Source organism: Castor canadensis, chromosome 16 (assembly GCF_047511655.1).
Source record: "Castor canadensis chromosome 16, mCasCan1.hap1v2, whole genome shotgun sequence".
NCBI lineage: Eukaryota > Metazoa > Chordata > Mammalia > Rodentia > Castoridae > Castor > Castor canadensis.
In genome coordinates, this window is record NC_133401.1 from 51184258 (window position 1) to 51203040 (window position 18783).

Below are 18783 nucleotides of genomic sequence, written 5' to 3' on the forward strand. Positions count from 1 at the left end.
CTGTGTGAGCTGGGCCTTGGGGACTGGCTGCTTCTGCGATGATGGTAGAGAGCATCCCAGAGGCTGAGGGAATCAGCCGAGTTGATGTAAGGACCAGGTCCTGAGCAGTAGGGGAGCAAGGCGATGTGGCCAGTGAAGACGTGGAAACACTATCTAAGCTCAATTCTAGACATTGTCCGTGATGTCGTTTTGGAAGAGCTGAGCTTTGACAAGATGGACCTCGAGAGCCAGAGGACAAGGCTGAAGAAGGATGGGCAAGGGGACTGGAAACTAGGGGGCATTACACAGTGGAAGAGGCATCAGAACTTGGTGGCCGTAGGGGAGAGGGGAACCACTGCTGACACTGAGGTCTCAGGTCTGAATGAGACTGATGGGGAGACACTACAGGAGAGAAGTGTCCTGAGGTCAGGAAACTTGTGGGTTTAGGTGGCACCCACCCCTTGCTGTGTAGTGAACATATTAGACTTCCACCACCCCTCCTTTGTCCTGAGGAGCCTTGGATAACAAGAAGGACAGAGAGGGGCAACAGAAATACAAAAAGTAACAGACTGGGAACTCCCACAGCCCTTCCTCATCTGTAAGAGTAGTACCATGTTTGTGAAAGGGAAAATGGGATGAAATGTGAGTTTCTGGGAGCATTCCCATTAGGAAGAAACTTGTTCCTGTCCTTAGGTTGAGGAGGAGGAGGTGGTAGGGGCGAGCTGACTGTGTAGTGTGCAAGCATCTGGGCTCTGGTACAGCAGGATTAGACCCAGAATTGATGACATGTCATCCTGCCCCTGCAAACTTTCAAAAACCAAAAAATGTGTGTTTTTTCAAATTCTGAAAATTATCATTAATCTTTAAAAATTTAACTTTGAAGATAGACACGTGGGTAACGGCAAAGGTCTCTGACCTCTAGAGAGGGAGTGACATCCTCCGAGAGCTGTTTTCAAGAAACTGAAAAGCAAAGGGCTTATCAGAATCCACATAGAAGTGAAAATGGGAGCATGGCAGAAGAGACGACAGCAGAACTCAGTGGGCGGCCACCCAAAGCAGGAGGAGTCAGCAGTGACTGAGTGAGGACATGGTGGTGGAAGCCAGACAGGCTGTGGAGGGAGCTTGGGGAATGGATGGAGTCCAGTTTGGGAAATGCTGCCTTGTTAACTGGAGATTCTAGAAATTTATAGAGAAATTTACAACTGAGTAGTTTTTCTTGGCCAATGGAGAGTTTAATTAGTTTAGCATTTTATTGCTAGAGATGGTGTTCACTTTCACATGAAGGTTTGCAGCACAGGAATACTATGAAATGCCAGGGCTCTGTTTATATTTAGTTCAACAGAGAAGAGAGCACATTTGATGCCTGTGTACTTATTGCAGCCAGCACTTGTGTTTCTCTGCTTTCTCAATGCTGATTTAGTGATTTCATTGGTGGTGCAAGTGTGAGGGGATTTGAGCATGGATCACAGGAGGATAGACCTGGGTGCTCCCTGCAGCTGTGACCCAACCAGCCAGCGTATGGTCTGGGGGCATAGCTTTCAGCTTCCTTGTGCTGCCTTCTTTTCATTGCTTTTGTGAAATGAGGTTAGACTATCCAAGGTCTTGGCAACACCGAAATTGTGTGATTCTAAGAGAGAAAGTAAAAGACAGTGTTCTCTTGTTTTGCTTCTAAAAATAACATTTTTCTAACATGTATGCTAGAAATACAGCAGCGTATGCTACATGATAGAATGGCCTACCTTCCCATATTTTTTGTGTAATACTTGTCCCATAATTTTTGTGCAGATGTTTGGGTGGGAGGCCCTGACTGGCAGCTGCCATGATGTCAGTCTCCCCCTATTCCCTCCAGCTCCGTCTCTCATACCAGTGCTGGCCCAGCAGCACCTGTCCACAGTGTGACTCATCCCTCTATGTGACCTCAGAAGATGGGTTTTGAGGTGTTCTTTTTACTTTTCTAGACAGTTCCCTGTGTGCTTTCTGTCTGGTGAGTCAAGGACATGTTCATGATATGGTATGAAGCCAAAAGGTATGAGTAAGATGTTCCCAGCACCACAGCCTGCATCCCAGCTGAACAGACAGGATGACTTTTGTGGAGCTCAGTTTCCTCACCTGTCACCTGGGTATTATGGGCCTACATCTCGTGGTTTTGGTGAGGACTAAGGGAACATCATGCTCACTGTGGCCAGTGCTCAGCAGCGGATTTCCCTGACTTTGTCCAGGCATGGGCTGTGGACTCCTGTGCCCAGCAGGGCGTCCCTCAGAAGAGGGTGAGTGTGGCTGTGCCGTCTCTGGCAGAAGGTCTGAAAAACACTTCTGAGCATGTTGTTGGACTCCTGGAATAACTCCCTCTCAGCCTGCCTTCCTCCCCACCTTCTTAAAGAGGAGGAGAGAGGCATAGAGGAAGGAAGCTCTGGGTGGAGGCCATTAATAGAGTTGGTGTAGGGGACCAGATGGACAAAGGGTCCAGAGAGGACTGATGGGAAGAGAGGTGGTTGAACATAAAACTAATCTTGGCACCAATAGCATTGTGCACCAGGGATTAGGGAGGGTCTTGGGAATGCTGAACCACAAAGGTCAAGGTGTTCACTGGACATTTCCAGTTCTGTCTGAGGCAGCAGAATCAGATGAAATAAACAAACATATCTTTTTCATGCAGGCACAAATTTCATCACTCTCATGGTGATTTTGTTGAATGTGCTGCTGTGATAAGGATGTGGGTGGCTGTGAATGAAAATTTTTCTTGGGGTGTGGAACAAGCAGGAGTGAAACGAGGCCAGCACGAGAATGTGGGTCTGGAGGTTGCTCTGGCAGGGTAGTGTTAGACCTGGTGGCTTCTCTCCTCAGCGTTGCCTCTTCTGCAGGGCCTGTTGGATGTGCTGCCTAGCCTCTTGCTCTGGTATATTCTTTGGAAATTGGGAATGCCACCCACTTTCTCTGGGTGTGGGGAGGATTGCGATGATTTAAGCCATAGTGCCTGGCTCACAGATTCTAGGTGGTGTAGCATGCACACATGCAGGAATGCTAGTTAGTGTGGTGTGCACACAGAAGAGGAGGATCTGGTTTTCTCATGGCCATGTCATGTGACTTCACAGAGGTGGAGAAGAAGCACTGATAAGATGGCCCTCCCTTCTAAACAAGGATCTGCTCTGTCTCACTGTGAAGCTCTGGGCACCTCTGTGACTGCCAGTGCCTACTGTCCTCCCCAGGACTGGGTACTGAGCAGCCCTGTGAGAGTCACCTGTGTCCCCAAGCACAAATCACCTCAACAAGGCCTCGTCTGGACAGATTCTTTGGTCCCAAGGCTGCAGGACAGTTTCTATGTGGATGGAGGTCCTGGAAGGGCACTTTTTCCTCCCTGCTACAGAGCTTGGTGCCCAGTCTGCACGGGGCAGCTGTCAGTAATGCTTGCTGATCTTGAACCTACTCAGCATGGCTGAATTTGCAAGTCCTGGGGAAGCACGGAAGAACTGTGTTCATACCTACAACAGAAACTGGAAAGTTGGATTGTTTTCTTACATAAGGCTATTCTGAGGTTTGACTATCCACACAGTTACTTGAGGGTCTCTCTGCAATTTATCTATGTGACTTTTTAATTTTTTCCCAAATGAAGTGGGATGAGCAGAGCATAATTCCAAATGCTAGGACTGTCTGAGCATGAGTAATCTAGATATTCTGATATCAAGAAAGAAAAAAGGGTGATGTTGTAAGGAAATGTCTTGCTTTTCATTCTCCTGCTGTTGGAGAACTCTTTCTGAAATTAGGAGGGCCCTGCCAGGTGTGAGTACCTTCTGGTGTGAGTGCCCTTGATCCCTGAGGCTGTGGTGCTTATCGCCTTCTCCACCCTGTGGGAGCCTTCCCTGGGCCTCCTGCCTGGGCCTGGAGCATGTGAGGGCTCTGCTACCACTACCATGTTGGTGACCGGTATTCTCATGTAGGCTGTGGGATTCTTCATCCAGCCTCCCCTCCCTACAGCCTCACTGTGCTGCTAAGCCCACCCCCTGCCCCCAGCAGTGAACAAAGCAGTACTGCTGACTACCTCTGTTGAGATGTAGCATTATTGCTCTTTGTAAATGACTCTTGATGTTGACAATGAATCAAAGTTTGGGAAGAAATTGGGATTTAGACTCCTGAACTTGTAGGAAGTCAGATTTCTCTGGACATCTTCTTGACCCCTAATCCCTGATGACATTTCATAATATTGTGGGCCAGTCAGAATTTGGGGAGATAACACTTTTGAAAGCACAAAGGTTGGTTTCTAAGGTGTGACTTCATACCTCACACCTCTATGAGTCAGTCACATGACAATGTAAGCTAAAGAGTAGAAGGCATTTTATTTAATTTGGGTCAGTAATAATGCTTACTACCCCTGGAGAGCTCCCTGTTCCATTGGACAGCATGTTCTTTGCTTCAGACAATTTTATTTAAATTTTTGATAGCAGTTCTGTGGTGTAGGTGATATTGTGAGTCTACAAAATTTGAAACTGGCATAAGTGGAAGTTGAGCCAGGTCTTGCAGACTTTGGAGAGCTGTCTATTTTATTCCACTGGGTGTCTATAGGCTCAAGGCAGAGTGTTACTGCTACAGAGGATAAAAATAAAATCAAGAAGCAAACCATCTAGTGAGGAGTAGGATAGATATACCACCAAAGATAGTATAGGGACAACTGTGGTGTGTGCCAGCATATGCTGCCAGGAAAGTTCAAATGAGGTTCTGTAGGAGCTAAAGAAAGAGGCCGAGACCAGACACTTCATTGAGTTCACCAGGAAAAAGTTTCATTGCATGGTGGTTCCTGTGGTGTGGGCAAAATCTTACCAGGTGGGCTTGGATAGGGGAGAGATTTGTGGATATTGGTGACTGCCAAACCCCTAGATAAATAAACGTGGTCTTAAAAGGGGCAATGAGATCATACATATGGAGACATGCCTTTTGTGTGCATGTGTGTATTGTGTGTAATTGAATATACTCACACTTAGATTCTTTACACATCCTCAAATTCTCTTCAAAAGCGAAAACTTAATGATTTTAAGTAGCAGTGTTGTTCAGATGATGTTCCCTAGTCTCCTGAGAACAAAATATCTCTAAGCAATACTTACTATTCATAGACATTCATGTTTATACTGGCCACATAGGAATGAGGTGTGTTTTTTAAATTATTTTCTTTTTTTCCAGGCATCTGTGAATGGGGCACTCTCCACCCCCACCCCCCCACCCCCCTTTTTTTCCCTCTCTTTTGAGTGTCTACTTTTTTCTAGCATGTTGAAACATGAGACTTCCTGTTTTGCTTGATTTTGGAAATAACTCCAGTTTGCCTACAGGCAACCTTGTGTTACCATGTAGCTGTAGTTTACAGTTAGGGAGTGTAGGCAGCTGCCAATCCATCCCCATTGTCAATGTGAAGATCTCTCTGGACTCAGGATTAAAGGCTACCTAATGCATTCCACTGTAGGTGACGAAACCCAGCATCCAGAATAGCAAGCAGGACGACTTTAACAGTGGTCATTGTTGACCAGTCTCCTGTGCACTTGTTCAGTGAGCTTGTGGAGGATTTTTCCAAAGGATGCTGTGAGTTGTTCTGAGTTACCCTTGAAGAGGTTGAAGTCTTCCTGAAAAGAAGCAGATGCCCTGGAGTCCATGTCAACAGGGTGGCTGTTGTTCTTCAACTCTGCGTGACTCTCCAAAGACACTGCAAAGTTGTCCTGATTGAATAAGGGAGAAAATGCTGAACCGGGGTGAGTTGACTCCCCTCGCCATGGTGGGCACAGTGTCTGTGTCAGCATCTGGTGGACTGTTCAGGTGACTGGGTCACATGGTGCTGCTGTGTCCCAGGGAGCCGGAACCAAGAACTGAGCTGTGACCACCAGGTAAAGCACTGCTTTTCTATGGGGTGGGCTGCATAGGTGTGGGGAACAAGTGTTGAGCTGAGGGAGACAAACATGAGCACTGTGAGTAGAGAGGCCCTCTGAGGTTTACAGGTCGACAGTTTCACTGGTGAGCAAATGTTTCAGAAAAGATTAGATAGATTTTTTTTTTTACTCCAAATTCTTTTGTACATTTTCCACATATTTATTATTTATTTATTATTATATTTATTTTCCACATATTTTTATTATGGTCACACCATAGGGTGACCTGGAGACAGGACGGAGTTTATTTCTATTCACCCAGTTGTGTAATTGTCACAATATTACTGTTGCCTTTTTTTCTCTAACAATCAGAAAGCAATTTTACCTTATTACAAGCCCTTTTGTAATTTTAACAACATGTTGGTCTTGTTTTTAGCCATACTTAATGCTGCTACAAGTAGACTGTTTTTAAGATAAATTGAAAAATTATGAAAGATTGAAATAGTTTTTGTTTTTGTGGAGCTGGGGATCAAACCCAGAGTCTTGATCATGCTAGGCAAGCACTCTACCACTGAGCTGCATCTCCAAGCCCTAAAAAAGAGCTTTTGAGGGTTGGCAAAGTAGCTTAAGTGGTAGAGCACCTGCCTAGCAAACATGAGGCCCTGAGTTCAAACCCTAGTACCGCCAAAAATAAAGTTTGGAAGTTTTATTGGTATTTATGTACTTTTGTTGAAGACTTCATAGTATTTGCTTAAGTTTATCTAAAATTTTTCTGCTTGAGAGGCTTTCTGAAAGCCAAGCATGCCAGTGCATGTCTATAATCCCAACTCTGGGGCGAGTAAGGCAGGAGATCCCCAGTTCAAAGACAGGCTTTCTGGAGCTTAGATTGAACACCAGGGAAAGCTAGAAATTCGAAAACATAGGTGGGTGTTATATGCCTCGTCTCTTGAACCCTTGAATCTTTGGCAGCCACACTACTTCATGACTTCTCTTGAATGAAATGTGGTCACTTGCCCATCATTTATATTAAATCAGTAGCTGTCTACTGGGTGCCAGAGCTGTACCTGTAATCCTTTCTACCTTAGATCTATGTATACCCAGTCTATCCAGGGTATAAAAATGGCTGTGTGTCTGTGGCTACCCATCACGGCATGTATACCGTTAGGAGCTGAGCCAGGTTTGCTTGGGAAGGTTTTGTGGAAGAAGTGAGCTTTGGGTAGAGTTCCAAAAAGAGGGAAAGTAAGGAATTTTGGTAGAAAGAAGCAGAATCATCCAAGCAGGCTGCAGTGATTAAGTCACACATATTCACGAGTGAGTGTGAACCATCTGAGAGCAGACTGTAAATTAATGGTTGAAAGTAGGCTAACAGTGAAGAGGAAGGGGGTACGTGAGCCAAGCTGAGAGCCCAAGGGCAGAGTGGTGAGTGAGGCCTCTCTGTGCCCTGGTAAATGTCCCCCTGGACACCAGCTTGTCCCTCTCGGGTTGCCACCTAGTGGAACTGTCTGCAGTGCATGTGTGCACCACTGCCTTTTCTTACTTCATCAGGAAAACACACTTCTTTTTTTCCCCAGGAATTTTAAACGAGTTAGAGAAAGGGTGTAGCTGTGCTTCTTCCAAATGATATTAATTTAGACTCCAGAAATATGCAGCTGGTGCCAATAACAAGCATTTCTCATGGATGGCATGTTCTGTTTGCTGAGAGTGCCATTAGCTCAGGCATGTACCTGAGCCATTCCACAGCACAGCAAATGCAGGCCACAACTGGCCTTGGCCCTGGGCGTTGTCACTTGGTTTGGCTGGCTTTCTCATGTGGTTCCTGGTGAAGAGAGCCCTCTGTCCATGGGCACCACAGCCCGTAGACCTCACGCTCGAGCAGCCAGCACTCCGTCCACCTCTGCAGCCAGAGCTCAGAGCATTCCTGCAGGTTCCAGCACTGGGCACAGCCTGAACAGAGCAGACAGGATGCCTACTCTTGGAGAGCTGATGCTCTGTTTGAGGGGACTGACCATTAGCATGAAAACTAAGTAAAATTTGCAGGAAGTACAGTGTAAGTGCTGAGAAAAGGAAAGTTTTAAAGTTGGAGGGAGGGGTTACTCTGTGTGTGTGTGTGTGTGTGTGTGTGTGTGTGTGTGTGTGTGTGTGTGTGTGTTGGGGGGTGATGGGGTGGAGAGGTTTGCAATTGTGAGTCAATCCTCACTAGAATGCTGTGTTAGAATCACCTCAGAGGTATGAGGAAGCCAACCCAGGATATCCTGGGGCAGAATGTTCCAGGCACTGGGCAGGCAGCTGCAAAGGTCCTGGGGTCAGAGTGGCCTTGTATGTTCCAGCCAAAAACAGTAGTGGGACTAATGAGAAGAGGAGAGATGGGTCAGAGAGGTGGGGTGGAATAGGTGAGGCCTAGTGACATCTGTACTGGATTGGATGTGCGCTGGGCATGAGGTGAAAAGCCACAGGACCCAGTCCGGTCTCAGTGTACAAAAGGAGGGTCCATGGTCATCCAGCCTCATGGTGCCAGAGTTGGAATGAAAACCTCCCTCTCCTCTCCATTGTGCTCCCCATCCTGCTTGCCTAGTGGGGACCTGTGACTACACACAAGCTCAATTCAGGGAAGGAAGCAATGCTGTGGCTCTTCTGACTGCTGTGTCTCAGGGTAGCTCCTCTGGCACAGGATTCCTCCCCAACTATAGAGACCCCACAATCACCCAACCACTCCTTCTATCCCAGGGGAGTGTTTGCCAAATGCTGGCTTCCTTCGTTTTGGCATGGAGACAAATCCTTTGGGCTTTCCCAGTCATTCTTTACCCGTCAGCCATTAAGCCCAAGAACCTAAATTCTATGAAGCCAACTTATTCCTTGTCTGGATTCATCTTTTAGGTTATTTGGGAGAAGTTTAATGGGAGACAAAGTTTCCAGTCCTAAGATGTTTGGTCACAGTTCCTTGCCTGACACCCTCAGGATGAAAGTAAGATTTAGCAGTAAGAATTATTTAAAATAAATCTGAAAGCTGGGGTAGTTGAGGAGGGAGTGTAGAGTCATGGTTCCTGTGAGGCTTCACCTGCTCGTCTTGCTATTCTCTGACCTGCTCCAGCCTTTCTCCCTCAGTCTTCTTTAGGCCTTATACCTGGCATCCTCTGGACACAGGCCAGCTCCTCTCACACATGCTGTGATGACAGTCAGACCAAGGCTAAGTACAGACAAGAATGACTTTATATCTCCTCTTATTTAATTGTCCTGTATCCAGTAGACAGAGTGATTTGGAACTCGTCCTGGGCTCTTGCATTGTTCTCCTCCCTTCTTCTATAGTCCTGGAGCTCCCACTATAGAGAACAGAAATTCACACCATCATTGTGTTCCTCTTCATGTTGGTTTGTATAGCCTCCCCACTTTTTTTTTTTTTTTTGGCCAATCAAGGTGATTCCATGAATTCATTTGTATGTGTTGTCTACTTTTTTGGTTTTTGAGAAAAGCTCTTGCTGTGTAGGTCAGGCTGACTATATAGCTCAGCCTCAGACTTGTGATCCTCCTGCCTCAGCCTCCCAAATGCTGGAATTAGAAGCGTGTATATATGTTGTCTATAAATGAGTTCTGAAATTCCACCAGCTTGAGTCACTAGGGTGAGCATTGATTTGCATATTTGGAATCAGTCCTTCCTATAAAGTTCTTGGAGCACACAGGAGCCTGACACGAGCTTCTGCAGTCTGTTAGTGTGGGTATTTTAGGACAGTGGTAGTTCTGGGGAGCTCCCCTAGTAGGATTTGGTGAGAACCTAAGAATGAGTCTTGCTGGAGGAAATTCCATGATTAAAACTCAGTGTCCATAGGACAGTAAAGCCCAACAGCATGCAGGTGTTTATGGGGGACACTGTGCGCAGTAGGCCTTAGGACCAGTTTCTACAACTTCAGCTTACTGTCTCAAGCGGGGTATTTGCTGTCCATGGGAGATGGAGAAGGAAGGACCCCATTAAAGGTGCTGCAAAAGAGAGTCTGAGTAAAACCCTAATTGACTCTGCTTCTAGAAAGCCCTTCTGTTGGGTTTAGTATTTCAGCTGGAAGACCACAGTGAGGTGCAGAAATGTGATTAGCCCTGTCCTGTGTATCTGCTTAAAAGCACCCCACATGGACTTGGAGTACTTTCTTGGTATTTTGGGTTTTGTTTTTTTTTTTTTCTGAAACAAGGTCTTGCTATGTGGCTAAGTCTGGCATTGAACTCCTGATCCGCCAGCCTCAGCCTCACGAAGACTGGATCTACGCATGAACTTCCACCCCGGGCTGACTTTAAACACTTTCTAAGGCAAAAATTCAGCTTGCCCTTAACAGATGAATGTGTTCTGTGGATTTGACCCTTCTCCTGCTAGCTACCTAATAGTATCTCTGTCCTTAACTGCCTCTGCCTCTGGACTCCTCACCACACCTGAAGCCCAGGTAGACTTGACCTGGCCACTGGCTCCAACCTCTATTGGCACATGGGGCTTACACACACACACACACACACACACACACACACACACACACACACACACATACACAGAGACACGCAGACACATACATACCACACACAAGCACATACAGACACATGTATGTGCACATACACAGACACATGCACACAGAAACACAGACATGGACAAGTACACACAAACACACGCACATACAGAAACAGACACACACAGCACACACAGACATATACACACAGGCACACCACACACCAACACGGACACAGAGACATACACATACAGAGACACACACACACACAAACATAGACCTTCCCACAGACACACACACAGACATACACACACACACACCCTTCCCAGGATCTTGTCCGACCCTCCATGGCCTGCCTCCTCTGCCCCTGTCAGGTAGCCACCTTCAGTGTAACAAGGATACCCGGGTAGCGAGGGGTAAAGGAGGGTAAAGGAGGGAGGCACGGTAAGGGAGGGAGCGGGGGGGGGGGGGAGGAAGAGGGGAGAAATGACCCAAACATTGTATGCACATATAAATAAAATAAAAATTAAAAAAAAAAACAAGGACATGCGCCCATGGGGTCTGTCTGGAAACCCCTGGGGGTGGTGAGGCCCCTGTGAGTACAAGAAGATGAAGACCACACCTTATGCTCAGGTCTCTGCTCTTCTGTGCTACTGAGGTTCCCCAGACTGGAACTCTGCTATCTGTTCCCCTGCTGGGCTTCACCCTGTGGGAGAGGGGCTCTCCAGGCTACACACTGGCTTTTGTTAGGAGGCTAGCTGGAGTTAGTGGGGTCAGCTGTGCACCACTGGCTCCTTCACCCATTGCCCCTCAGGTCCTGGGAATGTGGTGAGGCCAGTAGCAAGATTAGAAACCTTCCCAGGCTACTTCTGCTCAGCTGCTCCAGTACATCTGTTATGGCTCTCACTGTAAGAAAAGAGAAACCCAAGTTAGACTGGCTCACACGAAGGAGCGCTTTTTACTAGCTCACTAACTAGGATGAAATCTGATTTAGCATTTACTGATGTCAGGAACCCATTTCCTTTCTAGTTTGCCTCAGGTCGAGCTTCCTCCTGAGCTGGCTTTGTTCACGGTGTAAGATTATGTGGCCCTTCTAGACTCCATATTCCTAACACACTGTGAAGAAGGAGACAGAACTGGCCTCTGGAGGCTGTCAGATGAGTGAGTGACATGTCCAGACGTCCCTAGAAAATTTCTGATGCCTTTGTGGATGGTGTGCTGGCCATGAGGTCCGGGGTGGCCATGGCAGGTTGCCCAAACCAGTTGTTCTATGACAAGAGGTGTGGGATTACTACAGTTATGGTCAGGGCTGCTTTTCACACAGATGGGGATGTGGTCGCAATGTCCACTGCATGGGCCTGCTCTCATGCTGTTTTTCCACTAAATTGCTTCTTGTTTGGTAGCTGGCTGTGGTAAGATATAGTGAATGGGGCCCTGCCTATGGAATGGCAGACCCCTGGTGACAGAAGTCTGGAAATACCAGAGAGAGCAAAGACACAAATTCTGTGACTCACAGCAGCACTGAAGATCTCAAAGACCAAGAAAGCATCCCCAAGGGGCTGTAGTCGTGAGTGACTAGCATTGAACAGTTAGAATAAGATGAGAAAATTTATTGCAGACAGATTTTCAGCCTGTGCTAATTTATGTCACCATAAAACACTGGAATCTAATAAAATTTTTCTTTATAAACTATATAATAAAACCACATATTCCTGTAAAGAACAGCCTTCCATTGTAAAGATACGACCTTAATTACCATATTTGGAAAATTATTTTATCTATCAAAATAATCCATCCTTTGAGTGCTAGTAGTCTGATTCTAGGGTTTTGTGCAAGTTATGATAGGAAGTATTGTGAGGAACTGAGATAGGGGCAGGGGATTGAGTCCTCTGTCAGAAAATTCAAACAGATGGGTGATGGCACGGTCTCTGCATTGCATGCTACAAATGTCTTAAATAGCTACCAGGCAGCTCACCTGGCCCAGTGCCTGGTGTGAATTGCTGCAGATTGATTGTTGTTAGTTGGGTACCACAGAAGCACATTTATGGCCACAGCTCACTGAATGGAGAGGTTGTATCTTTTGCCAAGCCAGATTTGGATACCAGCCACAAGGCTTATGTTCTTGAACATCCAGATGTCGGGGATTGCTTGGGAGTAGTGTACATGAGGCCAGGTCAGGTGGTGACCTGTGACAGGTACTTGTTTAAAAGTGGTTTCAAAGCCACAGTCATGGTTTGTTCCAGGGCTGGCAACCTCACTGGTGTTTTGCACTCCTGCTTTGTGAAGAGTCTGGTCACATGCTGCTACACAGTGTTGTGGTTTACTGTTATTACCTACACTTGCTCAATAACTCACCATGTTCCACTTAGAAAAGCTCTGCATTTGTGTTTTTATGTTCATCATAGAAACTAGGATCCCCAACTTCAAGTCCTATAGGAACCAGGCAAATGACTGGAAAGTGTAAATAGTGCTCCATGTGGTCAGAGGGAGCTGTGAGGCCTGGGGCAGATTTAGAGGTCCCCTGAAAGTCCTGAAATGCAGGTGCAAAAGAAGCCATGTCTGGTGGGAGATTGTTCCACAGGCCATGTTCAGACCTCCAGCTACCAGTGCACGGCTTGGCTATCAGCCAACTGACTTCAGCGTTACTGCCAGAGATGCCAGGTGTTGTGGATGGGAGCCTTTCACTGCTTCATTTTTTGTAATGACCTCAGCTTTTACCTTAGATTAGAAGAACGTTTCCAGGATAAGAGAGCCAATGTAATTTTCTCCACAATTTGGAAATACCTTTAAAGAATCCATATTTGGAGGCTTCAATCAATTTAGAAAAGCAGAGATGGAAATCTCAGTCACAACAGTTCTGAGTATTTTACATCATGTAAAGACCTGGGGAGTGACTAAAAGATAAAGGACCTTTAAGTTTTAAAGCCTGCGCTTCTGCTTTGCCAGGCGTCTACTGGAGATAGCCCTCCTCTTCATCTTGTCTTGGCATTAGCATCCAGGGCAGAGTTGGGGCGGACATGCTTGTGTTCACTCTTTCCAATCCTCCTGCATTCTTTATTTCCACATCTCTGCTTCCTGCACAGGGTACCCCAGAGTGCTCCCCTCTGCTGGGAGGGACAGAGACCAAGTTCAATTACTTGTGGGTGTTGGTCTCCCTCCAAGTAATGCTTGTGTCTTTACAAGAACCTGATGGTAGAACAAAAAACAGGACAGAGGGCACCTCAAGTACCACCTCTCAGGTGAGGGTGCCTCCTTTGGTGCTCAGAGGAACACTGGGGGCTTGGGAGCCTCCCAGGGCCTTAGAAATGATACTTTGTGTTGTCCCTGGGGTTTAGACCTGCTGGCCAGCACCAGTCACAGGGACATGGGGGGCGGTTGTTGAGGTTATCCTGTTTTACTTGCATGATTCAAACTCCTGCCAGAGTCCATGCACATTCTGGCAAATGTATTGTTGTAAGGGATCCACAGCACCCAGCTTTCCTGTGCCTGGTGTTGGCTAGTGTTGGAGTTGTGGACGTGTAATTACTCATGTAATTTTGATAATGGTTTCTCGGCAGGGAACACTCAGCTCTTTTCAGGGACACTTCCTGAACAAATGGACCGTCCACCAGTGCTTTCTGTACTTTCTTAATGCTGGTACTTTCTGCAACCCCTTGCAATCTGGTTTCTCTAGTCATGTTACTAAATTCCTTTTCTTGAAGGCTCATTAGCCAGTGGCCATCTCACCATCCTATGGATCTTTTTTTGGTACAGGATTTTGAACTCAGGGCCTTAGGCAAGTGCTTTACCACTTGAGACACGCAGCCCTTTTTTGCTTTAGTTATTTTTCAGATAGGATCTCATGCTTTTCCCCTGGGACAGGCCTTGGTCCCTTATCCTCCTTCATATGCCTCCCTGACAGCTTCAATTACAAGTGCAGGCCACCATGCCCAGCTTTGTTTGTTGAGGTGGGGTCTCTCTGACTTTTTGCTTGGAGTGGCCTTGTGTAGTGATCTTGATCTCCTCCTGGTTTGAATGGGTAACATCTGCAGCTTCCTCCAGAGCAGATAGTGCATTTCTGGTTTCTTCCTGGTTTCCTGGTTTCTCCTGCTGGAGAAGACGGTCCTAAGGAAATCCTGACCACTCTCATCCAGCCTCTGACATACAAGGCAGTAGCTCTGCACTGCTTGTGTTGAACTATGATGGGCCACCTGCTGGTGAAGCTGTGTGTGGATGAGACTGAGGGTCTGACCACCAGAAAACAGGAAGCACGTCATTGAGGTGCCAGGCGAAGGGGAGATAAGGAGTTGGTCAGTGTCGTGGAGCAAGAACTTGAACATCTGAGTGATAACTGAAGAGGGACAGACCAAGAGTCTGAGGAACTGACAGATTACTGTGCATGTACAGACTCTCGGGCCATTTAAGAAAAGTTCAAGATGATTTGAAATGCATACAATGCTACTTAATTTATTTTAGAACCCAGTGGTTCTCCCCACCATCTGAAAACAGGGCTGCACTGTGTTAAGGGTGTTCCGTCTGTTCTGTAGACCTGTGTGCTAGAATGGGCTCTAGTTCTAGAGCATTTTAAGAGAATGAAGAGTCAGGTGTGGTGGAGCATAGTGTAATCCCAGCAGTCAGGAGGTGAGGCAAGAAGATCACAAGTTCAAGGCTAGCCTGGGATCAATAATAAAACCTTGTTTGAAAAAAATAAAATACAAAGAATGTGAAATCCTGATCATTTTCCTCTTCTTGTTCCTTGGAAATAGGCAGAAATTTTTGCTGGGTGTAAAGAAAATGAGAAAGGACAACTTTTATTAGACTTAGTGAGCAAAAGTAGGCTCATGTCTCTGTTAACAGAAGGCATGCTTAACAATAATCTGCTTCAAAATAGCTTGTGCTGTGCCTTTGTTAAGAAAAGAGTGGGGTCACCTGTCATACCAGTTCTGGAAATGTTCTCAGCAAAGACTGAGCTGCAGAGAAGACGCTGCACCCCTGGATAGAGCCCCTTATGGGGGAAGTGAGCCTAAGAGGTGCCCACTCAGACCTCAGACGTCAGTCAGACTCAGACCGCAATGTGGAGTCCTCCCTCCGCCTTGTTGCCACACCTGTTCCTCCTCTGGATTTCCCTTTTCTACTAATGCCTTCCCCTCAGTCGCCTCCAAGTCCACTTTCTTTCCACCTTCCTCCCGGCTCTGTGTCCCTCTCCTCCTGGGGCATCTGCCGGGTTTGCCTTGCAGAATGAAAACTTGTGTCTTGCTCAACCAGCAGCACCATGCTAGAGAAAAGCTAGCATGGAAGGAGGAGAGAAGAGCTGTGTTCTAGTCTGACTCACACTGGCCTAGTGAGGTGGCTGTGGGCTGGTCACTTCATGTTGCTGAGGAGCAGTAGCCTCCTCAAAGCGAGCACTGCCATTGATACCCAAGAATTCTTCCTTACAGGTTGTGGAGAGGGTCAGTGATGGTGTGCAGAAGAACTCTACTGGCTAGAAAGCACCACCATGCGAGGCGTACATGAGCAGAGACGTGCTCTGTAATGTGCCCAGCTTGGTAAATTATACTTACCACTGCTTGTGAGACTGACATAGCTTCGTTAAAGCACATGAAACGTTTGGGTCTAAACTCGATTGCTGATTTAGAATTTGGGGAGATGGCCGGGGGGATACTTCTTCCTTCCACATAAGAATGTATTTGGGACAATCAAGGTGGTATTTTTTTTTAATTTTTTAATTTTGATGCAATATTTGTGCCTATTTATGAGTTACAGTGTAACAAATGGATGTTATATAATGTGTAATGATGAAATCAAGGAAATTAGCATTTCCAGCTCCTTAAAGATTTATTTTTTTCTTTTTCTTTTTTTTTTTTTCTGGTGGTACTGGGTTTGAACTCAGGTCCTTGTCCTTGCTAGGCAGGCACTCTACCACTTGAGCCATATCCCCTGCCCTTTTGTACTTTTGTTTGTTCTTAGACAGGGTCTCCAGCTTTTGCCTTAGGCTGTCCTTAGACTGTGATCCTTCTGCCTCCACTCTGAGTAGCTGGGATTGCAGATGCATGCCACCATACTCAGCTTGTCTTTGAGATGGGGTCATGGTAACTTTTGCTCCATCTGGCCTCAAACAATGATCCTCCTATCTCTGCCTCCCACGCTAGAATTGCAGATGTGCACCACCATCCCTCATCATTTCTTTATGATCATCATTTCTTTATGATGAGAAGCTTTGAACTCTTCTAATTATGGCCATTTGACTGTGCTGTAGAGCACTAGAACTTACTCTTCCCATATACTTGTATTTTGGTGCCCATTATTCTACCCCTCCCCTCTTTCCTTCCTTGCCTTTGGTGACCATTATTCTAGTCCTACTCCTCTGAAGTCAGCTTTTATAAATTGCTGCCTTTTACATTAACAGATTTCAGCCATGAAGAAAACAGATGACAAAATTAATTATGTTGTGTGATGATGGATCCCAAATTGGCTTTAAATTCACAGCATATTGTAAACAATACCAGTCTCTGAAGGCCAGTCATTCCTAGGAGACTTGCTTAATAGAATGTTTACTGCCTGAAAGAAATTCAGGCCAAAAGAGAGGTGTGTGGAATTCCCATCTGAGACTTATTAGTGTCTGGATTCAGGTGGCCACTTGGGATATAGTTTTTAAAGGAAACAAAGTTCCCATCTGAGGATGGCCGGTTGTTGCCCCATCTTGCTGGACCTGGAAATTCCACCAGGGGAAGTGTAATTCCATTCAGTCCATCTTGTTAATGGTTGCTATGGCTACTGTGGTGGGTGGATAGTGGCTAGGAGGCGTCTCTTAAGGCATGCACAGCCCGTTGGTACAAGCGTGGACTCAGCACTCTGTTTGCAAGAATGTCAAAGGAAGGGTGTCTGTCTATTCCCTGAGTGCTGTAAAACAGAAGGCTTGCAGCTGTCACAGTTATTTTCTTCTGGACTCGTTTTCTATCAGAAGTTTTGGAAACTTGTTAGATTTATGGGTGGTTGTATTTTAAATAATAGAGCTGAGTTATCTGCCTCAAAAGACAACTGACATCAAGATTACTACTTAAGTATAGTAGAAGTTCACTGTGGGCTTTCATGGGCTCTATGGAGGAGTGGGGGCCTGAGCAGGGCTTGGGGAGGGACAGAAAGAAGGTATAGCACAGTGGAAAATTCAGCCTGACATAGCTGCCCCCCACAGTGGGGCTGCTAGGGGGCATGATTCATCCTAAGGTTCTTTGAAGTCACTTCCAGTTAATGGAAACAAGTGTCAGAAGTTTCTGAATGATTGCTTACTTGTAAGCCACTCATAGCTGGGAGCATGTGGGCACATGGTCATGCACTTATCCTGTCCACTTGCACTTTGGTTGCTTTCTTTGGGAAAAGGCATGCCAGCAGGCATTCTGGGAGTGGAGCCCTGGCACAGACTGGCTATCTGTATGGCCTACATAGCGTGGGAACTGAGGTACCCCTAGCTGTGGCAGTTGTGGATGCCTCCCTTGGTAGGCATTTGAATTTTCAACCCATGGTCTTGCTTAAGAGAAACCAACTTAAAATCTTAGTCAATGTCAAGTGGAGATGATGGCTTGACAGACCAGTCCAGGAACAGGAGGTCTTTCTAGGAGGTATTTTGATTATAGGTCTTCTTAAACTAGAGATAAGGGGACACAGCATAAGTGAAGGATAATCATCAGTGGTCTCCAGCCATTCTTGCCTAGGGGGGGAAAAACTTAATGTAAAATGTGTAATGAAAATCAAGATGCTGTGTCCAGGCGGGGTGATGGGTCTGTCCGTGCCTGGAGGGAAAAGGATGCCCTTGGGTGTCATGATCCTGTGAGCCATCCAAGCAGACAGATCGTAAAGACACTGGGAAATATGTGAGCCAGAGCACAGGTTCCCAGGTGTTCATGGCACCCTAGTGTCTTGGTTATTTTTTCATGTCATTTCTAGGATGAAAGGGACACCTAACAGTTTCATTAATTAAGTGCTTAGGTTCAGACAACTCAATACTTATGTAGTAATAGCTTTGTAATCCTATGAGATAATAACAGACAAATTAAAAGATAAAAAAAGTGTCTTTTATTTTATTTACTACTACATTTCTCATCCAAGTCCCATCAGGAGACTAACAGTTTATCCAGTAATTCAAACATAAAGGTTTAATACAGAAGTGTTAACAGGTAAAACACTACAACAGTTCCTCAGAACATTAAAAATGGCCACATGAGCCAGGTGCCGGTGGCTCACACCTGTAATCCCAGCTACTCAGGAGGCAGAAATCAGGAGGATCGTGGTTCAAAGCCAGCCAGGGCAAATAGTTCATGAGACCCCATCTCAAAAAACCCTTCACAAAAAGGGTTGGCGGAGTGGCTCAAGGTGAAGGCCCTGACTTCAAGCCCCAGTACCACACACAGACACACACACACACACACACACATACACACACTCACACAAAATCCATATGATCCTGTAGTCCCATTTCTGGGCACACCCTCAAAGTAGTAGAAACGGTC

The 18783-nt window shown here is 46.1% G+C and overlaps 1 protein-coding gene across 4 annotated transcripts in view; it reads left to right on the plus strand.

Annotated features, from left to right (window-relative positions):
* The window catches only part of Tnfaip8 (TNF alpha induced protein 8), a 100740-nt gene that overhangs the window by 38819 nt on the left and 43138 nt on the right, over positions 1-18783 (plus strand). The window contains exon 2 of one of the 4 annotated variants that reach the window (XM_074057021.1): positions 11330-11461. The exons of 1 other annotated variant lie outside the window; for it this stretch is intronic. In XM_074057021.1, the coding sequence (XP_073913122.1) occupies positions 11458-11461 (4 nt within the window). In that variant the 5' untranslated portion in view covers positions 11330-11457. Of the gene's footprint in view, positions 1-5259; positions 5841-11329; positions 11462-18783 lie in introns of those variants that run through there. 2 more of the 4 variants (XM_020168523.2, XM_074057022.1) reach the window with 2 other exon arrangements.